The sequence below is a fragment of the Lipomyces japonicus genome (assembly GCF_038497905.1).
Source record: "Lipomyces japonicus strain CBS 7319 unplaced genomic scaffold V1514scaffold_7, whole genome shotgun sequence".
In the NCBI taxonomy this organism is placed as follows: domain Eukaryota; kingdom Fungi; phylum Ascomycota; class Lipomycetes; order Lipomycetales; family Lipomycetaceae; genus Lipomyces; species Lipomyces japonicus.
Genome location: NW_027117819.1, coordinates 49,007 through 63,460, shown reverse-complemented (window position 1 = coordinate 63,460; position 14,454 = coordinate 49,007). Strand labels below are relative to the sequence as shown.

At 42.6% G+C, this 14,454-nt stretch overlaps 10 protein-coding genes across 10 annotated transcripts; 4 read left to right on the top strand and 6 right to left on the bottom strand.

The window, feature by feature from the left end:
• Positions 1–77: 77 nt before the first annotated feature.
• On the bottom strand, positions 78–830 carry V1514DRAFT_326315 (uncharacterized protein). Its single transcript, XM_066926780.1, has 3 exons — positions 550–830; positions 365–466; positions 78–293 (listed from the first exon to the last, which is right to left on the bottom strand). The coding sequence occupies exons 1-3, from the start codon at positions 751–753 to the stop codon at positions 189–191; spliced, it is 411 nt and encodes a 136-aa protein (XP_066784948.1). The 5' UTR covers positions 754–830; the 3' UTR covers positions 78–188.
• Positions 525–2,333, top strand: V1514DRAFT_205084 (insulin-induced protein-domain-containing protein). The gene is made up of 2 exons (XM_066924681.1): positions 525–1,942; positions 2,016–2,333. Exons 1-2 carry the CDS (start codon positions 879–881, stop codon positions 2,134–2,136), a joined length of 1,185 nt encoding a protein of 394 aa, XP_066784947.1. The 5' UTR covers positions 525–878; the 3' UTR covers positions 2,137–2,333.
• A 365-nt stretch (positions 2,334–2,698) lies between these two features.
• Positions 2,699–3,078, bottom strand: V1514DRAFT_277157 (mitochondrial pyruvate carrier; the record flags this gene model as incomplete). The annotated part of the gene is made up of 3 exons (XM_066924943.1): positions 2,699–2,801; positions 2,869–2,992; positions 3,057–3,078. Coding segments are annotated over 3 exons (249 nt in total), but the record flags the coding sequence as incomplete, so codon positions are not given.
• Positions 3,079–3,602: 524 nt separating this feature from the next.
• Positions 3,603–4,497, bottom strand: V1514DRAFT_277036 (uncharacterized protein; the record flags this gene model as incomplete). Its single annotated transcript, XM_066924940.1, has 3 exons — positions 3,603–3,886; positions 3,956–4,207; positions 4,260–4,497. 3 exons carry the CDS (start codon positions 4,495–4,497, stop codon positions 3,603–3,605), a joined length of 774 nt encoding a protein of 257 aa, XP_066784945.1.
• On the top strand, positions 4,385–5,905 carry V1514DRAFT_362042 (uncharacterized protein). The gene is made up of 2 exons (XM_066929725.1): positions 4,385–5,159; positions 5,233–5,905. Exons 1-2 carry the CDS (start codon positions 4,683–4,685, stop codon positions 5,836–5,838), a joined length of 1,083 nt encoding a protein of 360 aa, XP_066784944.1. The 5' UTR covers positions 4,385–4,682; the 3' UTR covers positions 5,839–5,905.
• On the bottom strand, positions 5,832–7,876 carry V1514DRAFT_326300 (XPC-binding domain-containing protein). The gene is made up of 6 exons (XM_066926779.1): positions 7,695–7,876; positions 7,435–7,507; positions 7,289–7,368; positions 7,008–7,236; positions 6,286–6,950; positions 5,832–6,201 (listed from the first exon to the last, which is right to left on the bottom strand). Exons 1-6 carry the CDS (start codon positions 7,758–7,760, stop codon positions 6,181–6,183), a joined length of 1,134 nt encoding a protein of 377 aa, XP_066784943.1. The 5' UTR covers positions 7,761–7,876; the 3' UTR covers positions 5,832–6,180.
• A 1,156-nt stretch (positions 7,877–9,032) lies between these two features.
• Positions 9,033–11,485, top strand: V1514DRAFT_276987 (uncharacterized protein; the record flags this gene model as incomplete). Its single annotated transcript, XM_066924938.1, has 4 exons — positions 9,033–9,300; positions 9,346–11,102; positions 11,174–11,254; positions 11,318–11,485. 4 exons carry the CDS (start codon positions 9,033–9,035, stop codon positions 11,483–11,485), a joined length of 2,274 nt encoding a protein of 757 aa, XP_066784942.1.
• Positions 11,232–11,995, top strand: V1514DRAFT_326293 (uncharacterized protein). The gene has a single exon (XM_066926778.1). The coding sequence runs from the start codon at positions 11,497–11,499 to the stop codon at positions 11,659–11,661; it is 165 nt and encodes a 54-aa protein (XP_066784941.1). The 5' UTR covers positions 11,232–11,496; the 3' UTR covers positions 11,662–11,995.
• Positions 11,996–12,278: 283 nt separating this feature from the next.
• Positions 12,279–12,968, bottom strand: V1514DRAFT_276958 (SKP1 component, dimerization; the record flags this gene model as incomplete). The annotated part of the gene is made up of 4 exons (XM_066924937.1): positions 12,279–12,455; positions 12,553–12,723; positions 12,802–12,839; positions 12,902–12,968. Coding segments are annotated over 4 exons (453 nt in total), but the record flags the coding sequence as incomplete, so codon positions are not given.
• A 468-nt stretch (positions 12,969–13,436) lies between these two features.
• On the bottom strand, positions 13,437–14,396 carry V1514DRAFT_341156 (uncharacterized protein; the record flags this gene model as incomplete). The annotated part of the gene is made up of 1 exon (XM_066929048.1): positions 13,437–14,396. One exon carries the CDS (start codon positions 14,394–14,396, stop codon positions 13,437–13,439), a length of 960 nt encoding a protein of 319 aa, XP_066784939.1.
• Between the last annotated feature and the right edge of the window lie 58 nt (positions 14,397–14,454).

Below are 14,454 nucleotides of genomic sequence, written 5' to 3'. Positions count from 1 at the left end.
TCATCGAATCGAATGTGAACATTGAAGTGGTGGTGATTCACTTGTAATAGTCATTTTTTTTTCTAATTTTGTTTACGATGGATAAACTGTAAAGTAAATAATAATAATACATAAACTTTTTAGCTAAATGACAACGAATAATGTTACAACGCATGAAATCATGACCCATTCAATGAATGACGAAATCTTCATTGGACAAGATGGCCCGGAAGCAGGAAATTGGCAATGCCGTCCCGGATGAAGTACACATGCCCGCACGCTGCACAGCGCATGGATCCTTGCACGATTTGGGTCTGCCGCAATGGCTGTCAGTAACCAACACAATAAAATAAAAATGATCTCAGCCAGGGCGGAAAATTCAAACCTCCAAAAGAAGAGTATGCAGGTCTTTCAGAACCTGAGCATTCTCTGGTGCATGCGGGTTGGCAATCTCGGGCTTGTCCAATGGTAACTGGTGGTTGCCGAGCTAGTAGTTTCGAACCTCAGTTAGCAGCCATGCTCATGCTCATGCTCATGCCCATAATAAAATCTAAACCGCTGGCTTCATACCTCTTTAGTCGTCGTCAACAACGCCGGCCAATCTATCCGGCCGAGAATCCCGGTCACAAATTCGGCAGAGAAATCAACGTCTTCGTGTGCCAGTTCGAGCGGTAACTCGTCCGACTGCTGGTCGAGATGAAGCGGGAAGCAGTCCGGCGAAGAACTGCATGACTTGACCGTGCACTGCACAAAATTCACCGTCAGCAATTTCATTCTCTGGCCTCTTGCAAAACACCACTGAAACAATCGTGTTGATTAAAACTTTTTGCCTCCCCGGGGGAATGAATTCATGCAAGTAAATTTTAGATGGCCCTGCCCTGGCGCCTATTCTGGTGCTCATGTTTCGAAACTCCCATGCGGAGGCGCTACGCACACGCGTTCGTGCTATCATACCCACGCTTGGCCCGTTCACATGCTGTCCTTCCTCTTCACACCACCATTTGAAAAAACGGTCGCAGCCATCATTCATTGCCAGTTCGACCCGAAATATTAGTGAACCGATGGCGTCCGAGTCTGCATTTTTCAAGCCAACTCCGGTTAGATCGTTTCCGTCATCATCTTCGCTTGCGTCGTCCGGCTCGGTTTCGCCTGGCGAATCCGTCTCGTCCACGTCGTCGTCATCATTTTTCACCACCGCTGACGACAACGGTCCGAAAAAATCGCAGTCGATTGTGTCGCTCACGACTTCTGCCTTGGTAGGAATCTTTGGCACGTCACTTGAAGACCCATCAAGAGCGCCGACACCAGAACCTAGGTCGAATTCAAATGCGCCTTCGTTCACAACGTCGTATGGTGACGGCGGCGTGGGCCGACTGCGGAGCCCGCCAGCAAAGGCTCCGAAGGGCCATTCGCGCAAACGGTCTGCCACGCAAATTGTTGAAGTGCCTTTTAATTCTACTTCGATTTTCCACGTCAATCCTTCACTCACGGCTCTTTCACTTGTTGCCAGAGTGTCGTTACTGTTTGTGTTTGGCGTGGCCTACGGGCATCTCGTGACCCAGTTGCAGGACAACCATTTCGTCACGTCGTCCACGCTCAACGTGTCCCCGGCAGGCTCGTTTACTCTTACATGGGGCATTTTGGGTCTTTTTCTTGGAACCGTTTTCCCCATTGCCGATACCTTACTCCCCGGCGTTCTGGGACCGAAAAAGCCTTCCAGCCCGTCGGCGTCCATGTTCGGTTGGAGCACGATCGTTAGATGCGTTGGCATTTTTATTGGAGTTTCATACGGCATTCGCAGGCTGCCGTGGAATTCAACATTACAAGGAGCTGCCGTTTTGGCGGTTTTGAATCCGGTTTTATGGTACGTTCTTGACACGTCCGTGAACGGGTTTGTTTTGTCAACGTTGACTGCCATTCTTGGCACGTCGGTCTTTGCCTGGGCTTATCCTTCTCATTTGCCGTAAGTACTTTTGAAAATAATTTTGCTTAATTTTTAATCCAATATTGATTTTTTTTGAATTTGTTATTGTTAGTCACACGTTTGGCTGGACGGAAGATTACATTTCTGTTGTTATCTGGATCGCGTCCATCTTTTTTTGCAGTTCAATCATGTTTGGAACGATTGGAAGAAAATTATTAGGCTGCAGAAATTAGCCTGCTTGTCACATACATTTTTTGGGGGTCTTTGAATTAACTTGATTGTTAAATAAAATAATAATAATAATAATAATAATAATAATATTGATAAAGCTTCTCGGGCTCCGTTCAACAAGCATTCACATTTGAGAGCTTTTCATATAGTATAAAATAGGAGCAGGAGGTTTTACACTTGGGTGTACGGTTTACTATTTGTATTATCGCCGTTTTTGTATGGTAATCATTCGTAAAATCAGCTCTATGCCTATTTGATTTATTTCTTTATACACAACGGACTATGAACAAATTATATGGTACATATTCCTGCATGCGTTTACCCGTGTCCCGCACGAACAAACAAACAAACGAAAAAAAAAAATAAAGTAGACGTGATGCAAGATATATAGCATAGTAAAGTTTTGTTCTCCTTTTTTTTTTCTCATGTATTTATTTACTTATTCTCGACAACCGGGGCAGCAGCTTCAGCAGCCAAAGCTCTCTCACGACCACCAAAACTAAACCTGATTAGCAAATCTCGTCCGATTATTTTTTTTTTTTCAAAACAAACAATAATGTAACTTTACTTCCAATAATTTGCGTATCTAAAACCTTGCGCAAGTTGTGCGCATTCATTAACAAAGTGGCATCCAAACAACAAGTAATTCTTGGGCGAGATTGAGACACTTTATAAATTATGGTTAAAATCATTTTGTGCCGTGATTGTTCAAAAAAAAAACCGCATTTGCTTACGAATATTTCATAAAAACAAGAGAATAAATAATTAAGGAACCAGTCATGGGTCCCGAAATCAAGTTGGGATCTTTCTTGATATCCATGACTGCCGCAATTGGAATGCCAAAGTTGGAAACGGGACCTTTAAAAATATATGAGCACACATTGTCAATTGGTTTCACAATCTAGATTTAGTAAAAACTCACCCCAGAAATGAGTAGAGAAAACATCTATTTTAAAAAACAAAAAAATAGATTAATTGTTAGACATAATTTCATCACTTGGATACAAAAACTAATCGACATACATCTAAACAACAAACAGGTTAGCCAACATTTTCATTCACAGAAAAAAGATCTACAAGTCGTATTCTACTTGAGTATAATATTGTCCAAAAAAAAAAAAATTTGGCCATTCCTTGATACCCCACTTTCCCCAGAAATCGGAGCCAGAAACCGGCATGACTTACTTGACAGTATCTTTACTAAAGATAAAGTTTCCAATCTTGTTGAAAATGCTTCCGGGCGCGGTCATCTTGTCTTGAGTCGAGAATATTAGAGCAGTACGATGAACAGGTTTAATGGAATGAAGAACGAGTGCGGAACGAACGTGTCGGGCAAGAAGTGCGGCCACGGCCTGTCCGCCATGCCGTAATCTATGACTCATCAGTTTATCAAAATCCATGTTACAAATAAAACTATACAATAAATAAGTACAGATATTATACAAAAAAAAAGTAGGTAATGCCATGATTAGTGTGTCTTGTTCCATTCAACACAGTCAGCAAATTTAACCAACGTGCCTCCAAAAATATCCAGCGAGCTGCCGTACGTCAAGTCAACTTTGCCGCCACTTAACCGGTCCACCAGGGCAAGGTCGTCAACTGATCTCGCTCCGCCAGCGTACGTGACCGGGATCGGTGACCATCGAGCTAGCGCGCTGACCAGGTCTTGATCAATTCCGCGACACAGTCCCTCAACGTCGGCCGCGTGCACGAGGAACTCGGTGCAATATTGCGATAAACCTTGAAGCGTTTCTGAAAATTTCGTTTGACTAAATCAGCCCAAATTTGATTATCAATCTAAATGCGGTCATGTAAACTCACCTTGGTTAACTTTAGTATCCGTAAGTGTTTGCCATTTGTTCATGGCCACGATCCATTCGTCGCCACGTCGGCGGCAACTTAGATCAATAACCAACCGATCCTTGCCAACCCGGCCAACCAAGTCTTGCAATCTTTTTAAACTAAATTTTGCATCGGGAAAAAGATATGAAGTCACGATAACTTTTTGCGCGCCATTGTCTATCCAATTTTTTGCATTCTCGGCAGTGATTCCTCCGCCAATCTGAAGCCCATCTATATTTATTTTTGTTAGCGAATAATACCCATTTTTTTCTAAACAACTAACTTTTCCAAGTGCTTAACGCATTAATCGCTGCCTCGTCACAACCGGGGCCAAGTTTAATTACATGCGTGCCGGTAACCTGATTGTGCTGATACAACCTTGCAAAATGATCAGACGGCAAACTTGCCACGAAGTTTGTCTTCAACTCTGTTCCGGACACGTCATTGTCTGACAACGTGCCGCCAACAATTTGCTTCACTTGACCTGCATGAATGTCTATGCATCCTTTAAACCGGGTCATATTGTCTGCAACTTATCCACGTTGTTTCACCGCTTTTTTTCAACTTGCGAAGAAATTTAACAATCAGGCACGTGACGTGACACCTGGCATACCCCTGAAAATTGTTTTTTTTTGACAATGAAAATGTACTACAAATTTATGGATCTTGTTGCAAATTTTCTGCAAGGATTATTCGAGACGGCAAAATGGGCGAGTCAGCGGCAGACGTTATGATGAAACTCAAGGCTATGAAGCAGGCTAAGCAAAAAGCGGCCAGCAATGGTGGTGGTGGTGGGGCATCAAAAGCAGTCAAGAGGAAAACTGCCAGTTCAGCTGAAGATGTCATGACTCAACTACGGCAGTTAAAAGAAAAAAAACAAAAATTGAATAATTCATCTCCATCAAAACAAAAAAATATTAGAATAGTTGATCCCGAAGAAGAGGATGATTCAATAAATGAAGATGATTTCAGTAATGATGATGATGATGACGATGATTATGATGGCGAGTTGGATGGAAAAGATCATGATGATGAATTTACCGGATTTGATGGTGATTTGCAAAAATCTAGGCAACCTCGTGAAACGGGTAGTGATGATGAAGGACCAGTAATTGTCAGGTTTAATGGTACAAAGACTGAACAAGTTCACGTCCCCACGCCTCGTGAACGGAAGAGTTTCATGGTATGAAGCCGCCAAATTTCTAATTTTTAATTTTTCAAATTTGTATCTTATCTTATCTTTTTTTTTCTTCTAGTCTGAAAAAGCTCCCAAATCCGAACTAGCACTTGAGGCAGAAAAGAAAAAACTTCAAAGGATGAAATTACGAAATCAGGTTGATGATGATGATGATAATAATGACAACCTTAAACATGACGTGGAATTGCAACGACTTATTACCGAATCTCATATTTTATCTGAAGCTTCAACCAAGACTAAATCATTAAGCTCATCATCTAATTTTTTTTCATTTAACCCGATCGGCAAGGTTCGATTGAAAACGTTGGACGCCCGGATCGAGAGCTTGGCGTTACAAAGCGGTGGCAAAAACAAGTCAAACAAAAAAGATTATTATTCAGTAAATCCGAAATCTTTAATCGAAATTAAAGAAAAAAAATTTAACAAGGAGAAATTGTCGATGCGGATGCGCAAGGGCATGGTTTCAAAACAGGCAGAACGTAAGCATAAATATGAAGAACGAGCCAAGGACGCAGGCATTGTGTTGCCAATCGCAACCGGTAGCAAGAAATCGGGCAGAACTGATCGCAGGGATCGGGGATTGAAATTACAAAGTGTTGGCCGACATACCAAATCTGGCCTGCAAATTTCAAAAGCTGAAATTGCAAGAATAAAACGGTTGTAGAATATATATAATAGTTGGGTTTGCATAATAAATTAAAACATGCTTGACCTTTTGTTTAAATAACTCGTAACATTTGTCAATTAATTATAGGCTTTGCAACATCAAAATATATATATATACATATATATATCGTAATACAAAACAAAAACAAAAACAAGGACGAGTCAACCTTGGTTATAAAGATACACAATGCCTTTAACTACTAATGCTCCGGTTTTACTAATCATGATATTAAAAGCCGCATAAAGAGAGAGAGGGAGGGAAAAGGGAAAAGAAAAGGTCAAAAAAAAAAAAATGACAAAAAGCAAGACTTCGGACTCAGCCTAAGTCAGGCCGTGCGTATTACTCGTCGTCATCATGACCCTTTGAGGCAAAGAAAAAAAAAAAAAAAGTCAGTAACAAGGTTAAAATTCATAATCCATCAAGCATGTTTAATTAAAAACTCACGTGTTCGAAAAGATAGTTTGCCGCAATTTCCTCATTCTTGTCACAAGCAAAATAAGCCTGAATGACAACCTGCCGATGGAAACCCAAGTCGCACAGTCTGTCAATCGCGGCATTCTCCTCCGGCGTGACTTCGATCTGATGACTTTCCGGACCCAGGCCGCCTTCCTCGCCAACTCCTTCGGTCAACAACCGAACAAACTCTTCCGGGTTTGACTGTATGAGAGTAGCCAGTTGCGGATTAGATTGGGCAACCTGTTGCAGGACCGGTTCGAGATAGTGAGGTTGTAAGCGGATCAAGTCCCGCAATTGCTGAAACTGCGAACTATTTCGTAAAAAGTCTAAGCTCGCGCCAGACGCGGCCGTGCCTTGATCGGACTGCTGACGTTGCGCTGCCTGAGCAGCAACTTCAAACAAGTTCGCGCCAGCCACGTCCTGAGATGTTGGCTCGGGCGACGTTGGTGCGCTTGACACCGGCGCAACGGATGACGGAGCTTCAGCTTGCGGTTGCGCAGCACGAATAAGATGATCCGGAATTCCGGTTAGCAAATACTCGACCGCACGATCAGGATTGTTGAAAGCCGCACGCATGGCCCTCTCGACCTCGTCTCGCTCGTACCCCATCTCAATCATGTTGTCCACAGCCTGTTGACGGGCAGATCCGACCGCTTCAAAAATAATTGGTTAGAACATTAAATCGAACCAATTCTGGCTGGCTTACTTACAGAATGCAGATGGATCGTTGAAAGCGGACGTAGCTGAGGCGTCGTGACCAACAGGCGTAGGCGTGTTGACCTCAGCAGGTGTCGCAGTATTGGCGACAGGCGCAGCCGGAGTCGAGACCAACGCAGGTGCTGGAGCAGGTGTAGCAGGGATGGCAGTACTAGCAGCGGGGACTTCAGCGGCAGCGTCAGCGGCAGCAGGAGCAGGAGCAGGAGCAGGAGCAGCTTTCCGCTAAACAAAAGTTAAAAGTCGTTCACAACCCGGCTTGGACGGAACACCATACCTTTGATACCATGCAAACAACAAAGTCAGCTTCCTTAATGTTGTATGATTCGACAGTTCGATCGTCAACCAAGGTCTTGCCTAAAGGATCGAGATAATGTTAAAACATAAAAGAAACAACAATTTATATATTGACTTGACACGCACCAGAATAAATCAAAAGCTGTTGGGCAACATCCCAGCCCTTTTCATTATTGACGAGTTCTTTAACTTTTAAAATCTGTGTCAAGCACCACGTTAGCATCTAATTAGGGCACTGCTTATGTTGGTTTCGGAGCAGTTTTGCCAAAAAAATCACGTATCGTTTTAGATATTCATTGATGGCATGCCGCGCAAGTGACGACCATGCGGACACCCCGCAGCATTGTGAACGTTGTGAATGAAGGTGAAAAATAAGGATCACTCACTGTATCCGTGGGTTCGACCTCAACCGTCCACTTCTCTCTCTTGATGTCTCGTAGTGTCAACTTCATGTCTGTCTGCACGGCGTGAAGAATGCGGGAGTGTCGATATAAAAATCCAACAAAAATAGTACAAGAGAACAAACAGATCGTTTAGACTAGGCAATGATGTAAATAAATATATATACGCGGCGGTCAAGATTTTTCAGCCTTGCGCACACAGCCGCTGGAGCGCTTATGCCGTAAGAACCGTGGCCGCAGGTTTTGAATTTTGTTTTTTTGCCCAGCTGCTGGTCAGGCTGGTCAGGTTGGCTGCTTCTTGGGCCAACGGAATGGAGCAAAATAATGAGGAAGCCTTGTTTGGATGAGTGGCTGCGTCATGGGTAAGTACAAGAAATAAATCTCACGAGGCATGCTGCATGTCGCATGGCGAGTTCTTGGTCCAGGGTTGCAAAAGCCGAGGCAAATTATAGAAGTCATCTACAGACAAGCTTGAGATCTTTGGCACGTTCATCCTATGTGTGCTGCAGCGGTCGTGGTGCATTGTTCTTGCACGTACGACCCGTCATGTAGCGGGCGCATGCCGGCTGTATGTGTAGTCCACGAACGACCACGATGATAGATTCGGCATGGATAATTGCAGCCATGCTTTCTTTGGGCGAAGACGCTTTTTTTTTAAACTGCTCTTGTCCAATAGTCGATACGTGCCGTGCCGTGCCATGCCATGCCATGCCGTGCACGCTTGCTTGCTTGCTTTGCAAATTTTGCAACTACATGTTTGAGCACCGTGAGATATTTAAATGTTATACCATGCATTCTGTGTACATGTTCAGAACAAACAATATAAAACTAATATACATGAATTTTTTTGTTTGCAAAATGCACTGGCGTTTGAATCCTCCCGCGATTTCGAGCATATATACATAGTTAATTCTAGTAGACCGGGAAAAACAAGGAAAAAAAAAAAAAAAAAAAAACCAGCGAAATGCAACAATTGCACAATACAATTCCATATTCGACACCAACTGGTGTTTTTCCAACGACTCGACTTGGCCCGATACAAGTTCGCATCGGACGTAACCCCATTTTGTTATTTTTTGTTGTTGCTTAAAATTTGTATAAATTTCGGTGGGTAACTTTCGTCCTCGAAATCGTTGAGTGCGCTCCCGCGACCAAAGCCGCCCCTACCTCTTACATCGTTACCTCGTTCGATCTACCGGTGTTGCAAAGATGACTGTCGATGGTGATCACGATGCGACGATCAAAGTTGAAGATTTAAAATTGGCCGTGCAAGCACCAGCAGGTTCGAGTCCGGACACGTCCCGCGAAAATTCTGTTGATCATATGGAAGACGTGAAGAAGGAAGAAGAAGATCAAAGTCAACAGAGCCAAGTCACGTCGGAAACAGCAACCCCGGTGCCCAAGACGAATTCTAGAGGCAAGAAAAAGTCACTGGTCGATAATAAGCCTCAATTGTTTTTGGAACTCGAGTCCAAAACTGAAGAAGCTGTCGGCACGTTTGAAGAATTGCAAGGTTGCACGTATGGCAACAAGTACCTCGGTGATTCCGGACAAGACGAAATCATGTCTTGTGATTGTCGAGAAGAGTCTGGTAAGTTGGTTTTTTTAAAAAAAAAATGGTCTGACCAGAGCTGAGCAGATGGAAAACACAACTTGGCATGCGGCGAGGATTCGGATTGCATTAATCGCATGACTTCAATTGAATGCATTGATGGGGATTGCAATTGCGGCGATGCTTGTCAAAATCAAAGGTTCCAACGCAGGCAATTTGCTCGAGTCGACGTGATCCGGACCGAACTCAAAGGGTACGGCTTGCGTGCGCAAATCGATATACCACAAAGCACGTTTATTTACGAATACATTGGTGAAGTAGTAGACGAGGTAAGGTTCCGCAGGCGAATGCAAGACTATGACGAACGAGGCATCAAGCATTTTTATTTTATGATGTTACAAAAGGGCGAGTTTGTAGATGCAACCGAGAAAGGATGCCTGGCACGGTTTTGTAATCATTCATGCAATCCTAACTCGTTTGTCGACAAATGGGTCGTGAAGGACAAGTTGCGCATGGGCATATTTGCCAAACGAGACATCTTGGCAGGCGAGGAGATCACGTTTGATTACAACGTTGATCGATATGGCGCGCAAGCGCAACCTTGCTATTGTGGAGAGCCAAACTGTATCGGATTTATCGGAGGCAAAACTCAGACCGAGGCTGCGTCGAAACTGCCGCAGGTGTTTGTCGACGCGCTCGGCATTAGTGATGACGAAACCGATTGGGCGACCGCGACCACAAAGCGCAAAAGAAAGGTTAAAGCCGACGATGATGAAGAATACGTGTCGACCTTGCCCACTCGTGCCGTTAACGAGGATGGCGTGTCCAAGATCATGAGCGGCCTGGTTCAGGCTAAGGAGAAATGGCTGGTCAGTAAGCTTCTCAAACGAATCCACCTTAGCGATGACCCTGCCGTTCAGCGTCGCGTGATGAGAATGCATGGTTATCAGATTTTGGGCAATATCTTGCGCGAGTGGAAAGCAGAGGATGACATTGCCATAATCACGTTGGAAATCTTATCAAAATGGCCGACCATGACGCGCAACAAGATTTCCAGTTCAAAGATTGAGAACACGGTAACCGAGATTTCTCAAAGCAATGAAAACGAAAAACTTAAGCATCTTTGCACGTCGTTATTGTCTGAATGGCAACAGTTAGAAATGGCATACCGCATTCCCAGACGAGAACGACCTGCCAAAGTTGAAATTAAGGAACCCGAAAAGAAAGACGAAAAGGCAGAATCTAAAGAGAATTTGCCGTCGGCCTCTCCGAACAAGTCAGATTCAAGGGATTTTAACACTCCACAACAACCAAAGAAGGCCAACAAGGGCAAGCCGTATCGGCCTCCTCCACCTCGTGGTGAAAACAATCGGCTGATTGGTGATAAGGATGGATTTAAAGATCGCAAGGACCGTGGCAAGATCAAGGATAATAATAATATTAATAATAATAACAATAATAGCAATAATAATAGGGATCGCAAGCTTCCAGCAGGATGGTCAAGTGCAAAAGACTCTAATGGTAAGGTCTATTACTTTAATCGAGCAGAAAATAAGACCCAGTGGGACTTGCCTGTTTTTGAGCCTGTACCGCCTCCTCCTCCGCCACCTCCTCCTCCGCCACCTCTAGCGTCTGCGGCCACGCCGACTGCTAATCAAGAAAAAATTGATCTGCAAAAGATCATTGAAGAAGCCAACAAGCAGTTGGCAGCACGTCAGAAAGAAGAGGCACCGAAAGTCGAAGAAAAGACTGTTCCAAGTCAAAAGAAGCAGAAAATATCGTCAGACTCTGGCAAGGATTCATCAAGCAATTCTTCACCGGAGCATAGGCTAACGAAATTGGTAAGAGTGGCATCATGCCGCAAAATAAGAAGTACTTTTGAGTTTATAAAACTAACCTGCGGTTAATGAAGTTTGCGAAATATGTTCCTAATGTGGTCTCGAGATACGAGAAGGAAGTTGGCCATGATGGAGTAAAGAAGCACGCCAAGGAGGTACGTATTAAAAGAAAAATGGAAAGATTATTATTCTGGCACTGACCAATTTTTGGTTGGCAGATTACCAAGATTTTGGTTGAGAAAGAACTTCGGCCGGGTCATTCGGTTGATAATACGATTTCATTAAGTGATGATAAGAAAAGAAAGATCAAGACGTTTATCAAGACATATATGGACAAGGTTGTTGCGAAAAAGAAAGCAAAATTACAGAAAAATGTTAACGCGTAATGTGTTCCTAAATGGTTTTTGAACTTGGTTTGTATATTTTTTTATTTTTTTTTTTGTTTGTTTTTAAGTTCCGCATTTTAACTGGGGTGATGTATAAAAGTGCGTTTCGGCTTTTCATATTTTTTTTTTTGTTGTTTTGTTTGCAACATATGAGGTTAAGCGAAAAAAAATTTTAGTCAAACAGTGGATTGTAAATTATTTGAATGTCTTTTGTCTAATGTGTTTATGTTCCATGTTATTTTTTTGATAGGTATTTTTATAGAGTACATTTTTAAGTATTTTAAAATTTATTTGATGATCGATTTTGTAATTCGATTTTGTTTAAAGGGAAAAATTACAGAGAACAGGGCGACGTTCACCAACAATCATTTCAATATACTGGTTTCAAGTATTGCTAATGATCTCCTACACTTTTTAACCTCTTTAAGTGTCGTTCTAGGGCAATTTTTTTTTCATTATTATTTTATTTTTATTTTTTTTTTGACGAACTGCACTTTTCTAATGGCTTGGTCATAAGTTCTGACACCAAGGACTTGCCTCGGCATGTACGTTGGTTAATTCATCAATTATTCCAACCTGTTTGGTTTCTTTTGATGTTCAGTCAGCATCATTTAATTTTAAAGTCTTCTTTTTTTTTTTTTGTTACTATAAAAGACCATTCACTGTTATTCCGGTTAAATCACCCTAAACTAATAAAGCCAATTAATTACATTCTGAAAAATTTTTCTAAAATAGAACCAACACCTAAAAAAAAAATAAAAAATAAAAAGAAAATAATGATTATTTTTATTTTTTATCTGTCCTCTGCCCATTCATTCTCCCGACGGATTTGAGCTTCTTCTTCAGCTGAGAAATCGTTTTGAATGTTAAACGTGCGACGGATTTCTTCCGGCGTCTTGCCCTTAATCATATTTGCCACGGTCTTGCAACCGACTTCAAGCAGTGCCTTGATATCTAAATAATTTGCCGCCTTTATTTATATTTAAAAAAAATAAAATAAAAATAAAACAAATGTTAATCCCAATTAGCTATAGCTTTATGATGGAGTAAAAATAAGAGGTACGTACGAGAATGATTTCAAAAAGCATTTCTTGGTCGACCTGCAGAAATTTTTGATCCCAATCATCAATATCGGTAGATTTCTTTCGTTGTTCGGATTCGTCTTCATTAATCAAGAGCGGATCTGCCTTGTGGTGTTCGCACCATTCCAGCACTTTCTTCAAAACATTGGCCGTGACCTGTTCGACGACTCATGATTAGCGCTTGATTCCATAAGCCAGGCCATGATTCAAGACCATATATTTTTTGTTTCTTACATTTGGGATAGGAATTTCGGTGCTGGCATCACCAACATCTGAATTAAATCATGTCAGTTACTCATTGTGCCACGGCACGGCATTAAAAAAAGGCATTTACCTTCGATCATGTTCTTAATAAGAACCGATCTTTCCGCAACATCTTTTTCTATAAAAAAAACTTTGTTAATCACTGCTCAAAAAAAAAAAAAAAAAAAAAAAAAAACATTGTAGTCTCGCAAGCAGTGACGTGCCAAAATTTGGACTGCCATTGTCGTAACGGGCTCGCAAGCAACGCAACGTAAGACTTACCCACAGTGAAAATTTCACCATCAGAAGAAATTAGTTTGACCATGTTCAATATATTAAAGAAAACTTATTGCGATTGAGGAAAACCGGACGAGTATATGTTTGGTACGTAAGCCCAACACGATTGACTGTTTGGAATCGCAACTCGTGCCCGACGACGATCGGGGGTCGCGCCACAACGGAGACATGACAAAGTTATCATGGTGTGGCTAAGAATCACAAGCAAGATGCAAGTAAATTATTTTATTCAAATCAACAAACAAAAATCAAGTAATTTAATCGGGATCGTAAAAAAATATTTTATTATACAGATATTCACTATCATACAAAGGCCCTGCTGACACGTATTAGTCCGTAAGCAGCCAGGCCCGCTTGTTGCGCTCCTTCCGCTCCTGCTTCTGCCGTTTGAATTGCTCAATTTGTTTTTTACTTATCCGTTGCTGTTGTTGCTGCCGTTCAGCTTTCAGGCTTCGGCCGTTATGCTGATTTGCCGGATCATTAACATCAAAATATGCACTCATCTGGCGGCCAGATTTTTGACTGTCAGAAAACCCGGTGAAAGGCAAGATCTCGCCCGGAGGCTTGTCAAAATCAATCTGGCCCAGGTCAACATTGCCATCGTCAGCTGCTGATTGCCATTTGCCAGTAAATCGGTTGAAAAACCCTCGCGCCGCGTATGAGGTTGATGATGACCGTATTGGTTGTGGCAGCTTTGGATCGTACGAGGCGAGCAAATTCGCTGCTGATTGATCTTGCCGCACTATTACGGCATGAGGATCACTATCACGCTTTTGCTTTGTTGCTGGATTGTAAAACACGTATTTGCTTGTATCCGGCTGCCATATCTTGACCCATTTGCCAATACTCGCTCTCTGCGCATTTGCCGGCGGAGGCCCGGCAGGCAGTGGCGGGGCGTCGTTTTCATGCCAGCCTAAATCATCAGGCCTTGCTCGTTCTGCGGAAGGCGGTGGTGGACCGGGAGGAAGTGGCGGTTGGGTTTCTGGATCGTCTGGCTGGTCGACTTGTTCAAGATGTCTCTTGTTTGAACGAAACTCTCCTTCGTCATCTCGCTGTTGTTTTTGTTGTTCTTCACCGCCATTTTCTTTTTTTACAATTTCATCTGTTGGCCTGTCCTTTTTTTCTATTATTTCAGGCACTGCTTGAGTTTTGCCATCGTCTAAAATCGGACGTGCAACTTGACGTGCCAATTCGGTTTCGCCTACCCCGTGGACTTGTTCTTGATCGTTTTCTCTGTTGACGTCATGCTTCTTTCCGTCGTCTGCCTTTTTCCGTTGTGTAGAAGCCATGTGAAACTTAATTTGATCTGATTTCCTCACGAATCCGTGCTGGTTCTCAGTCGTAATC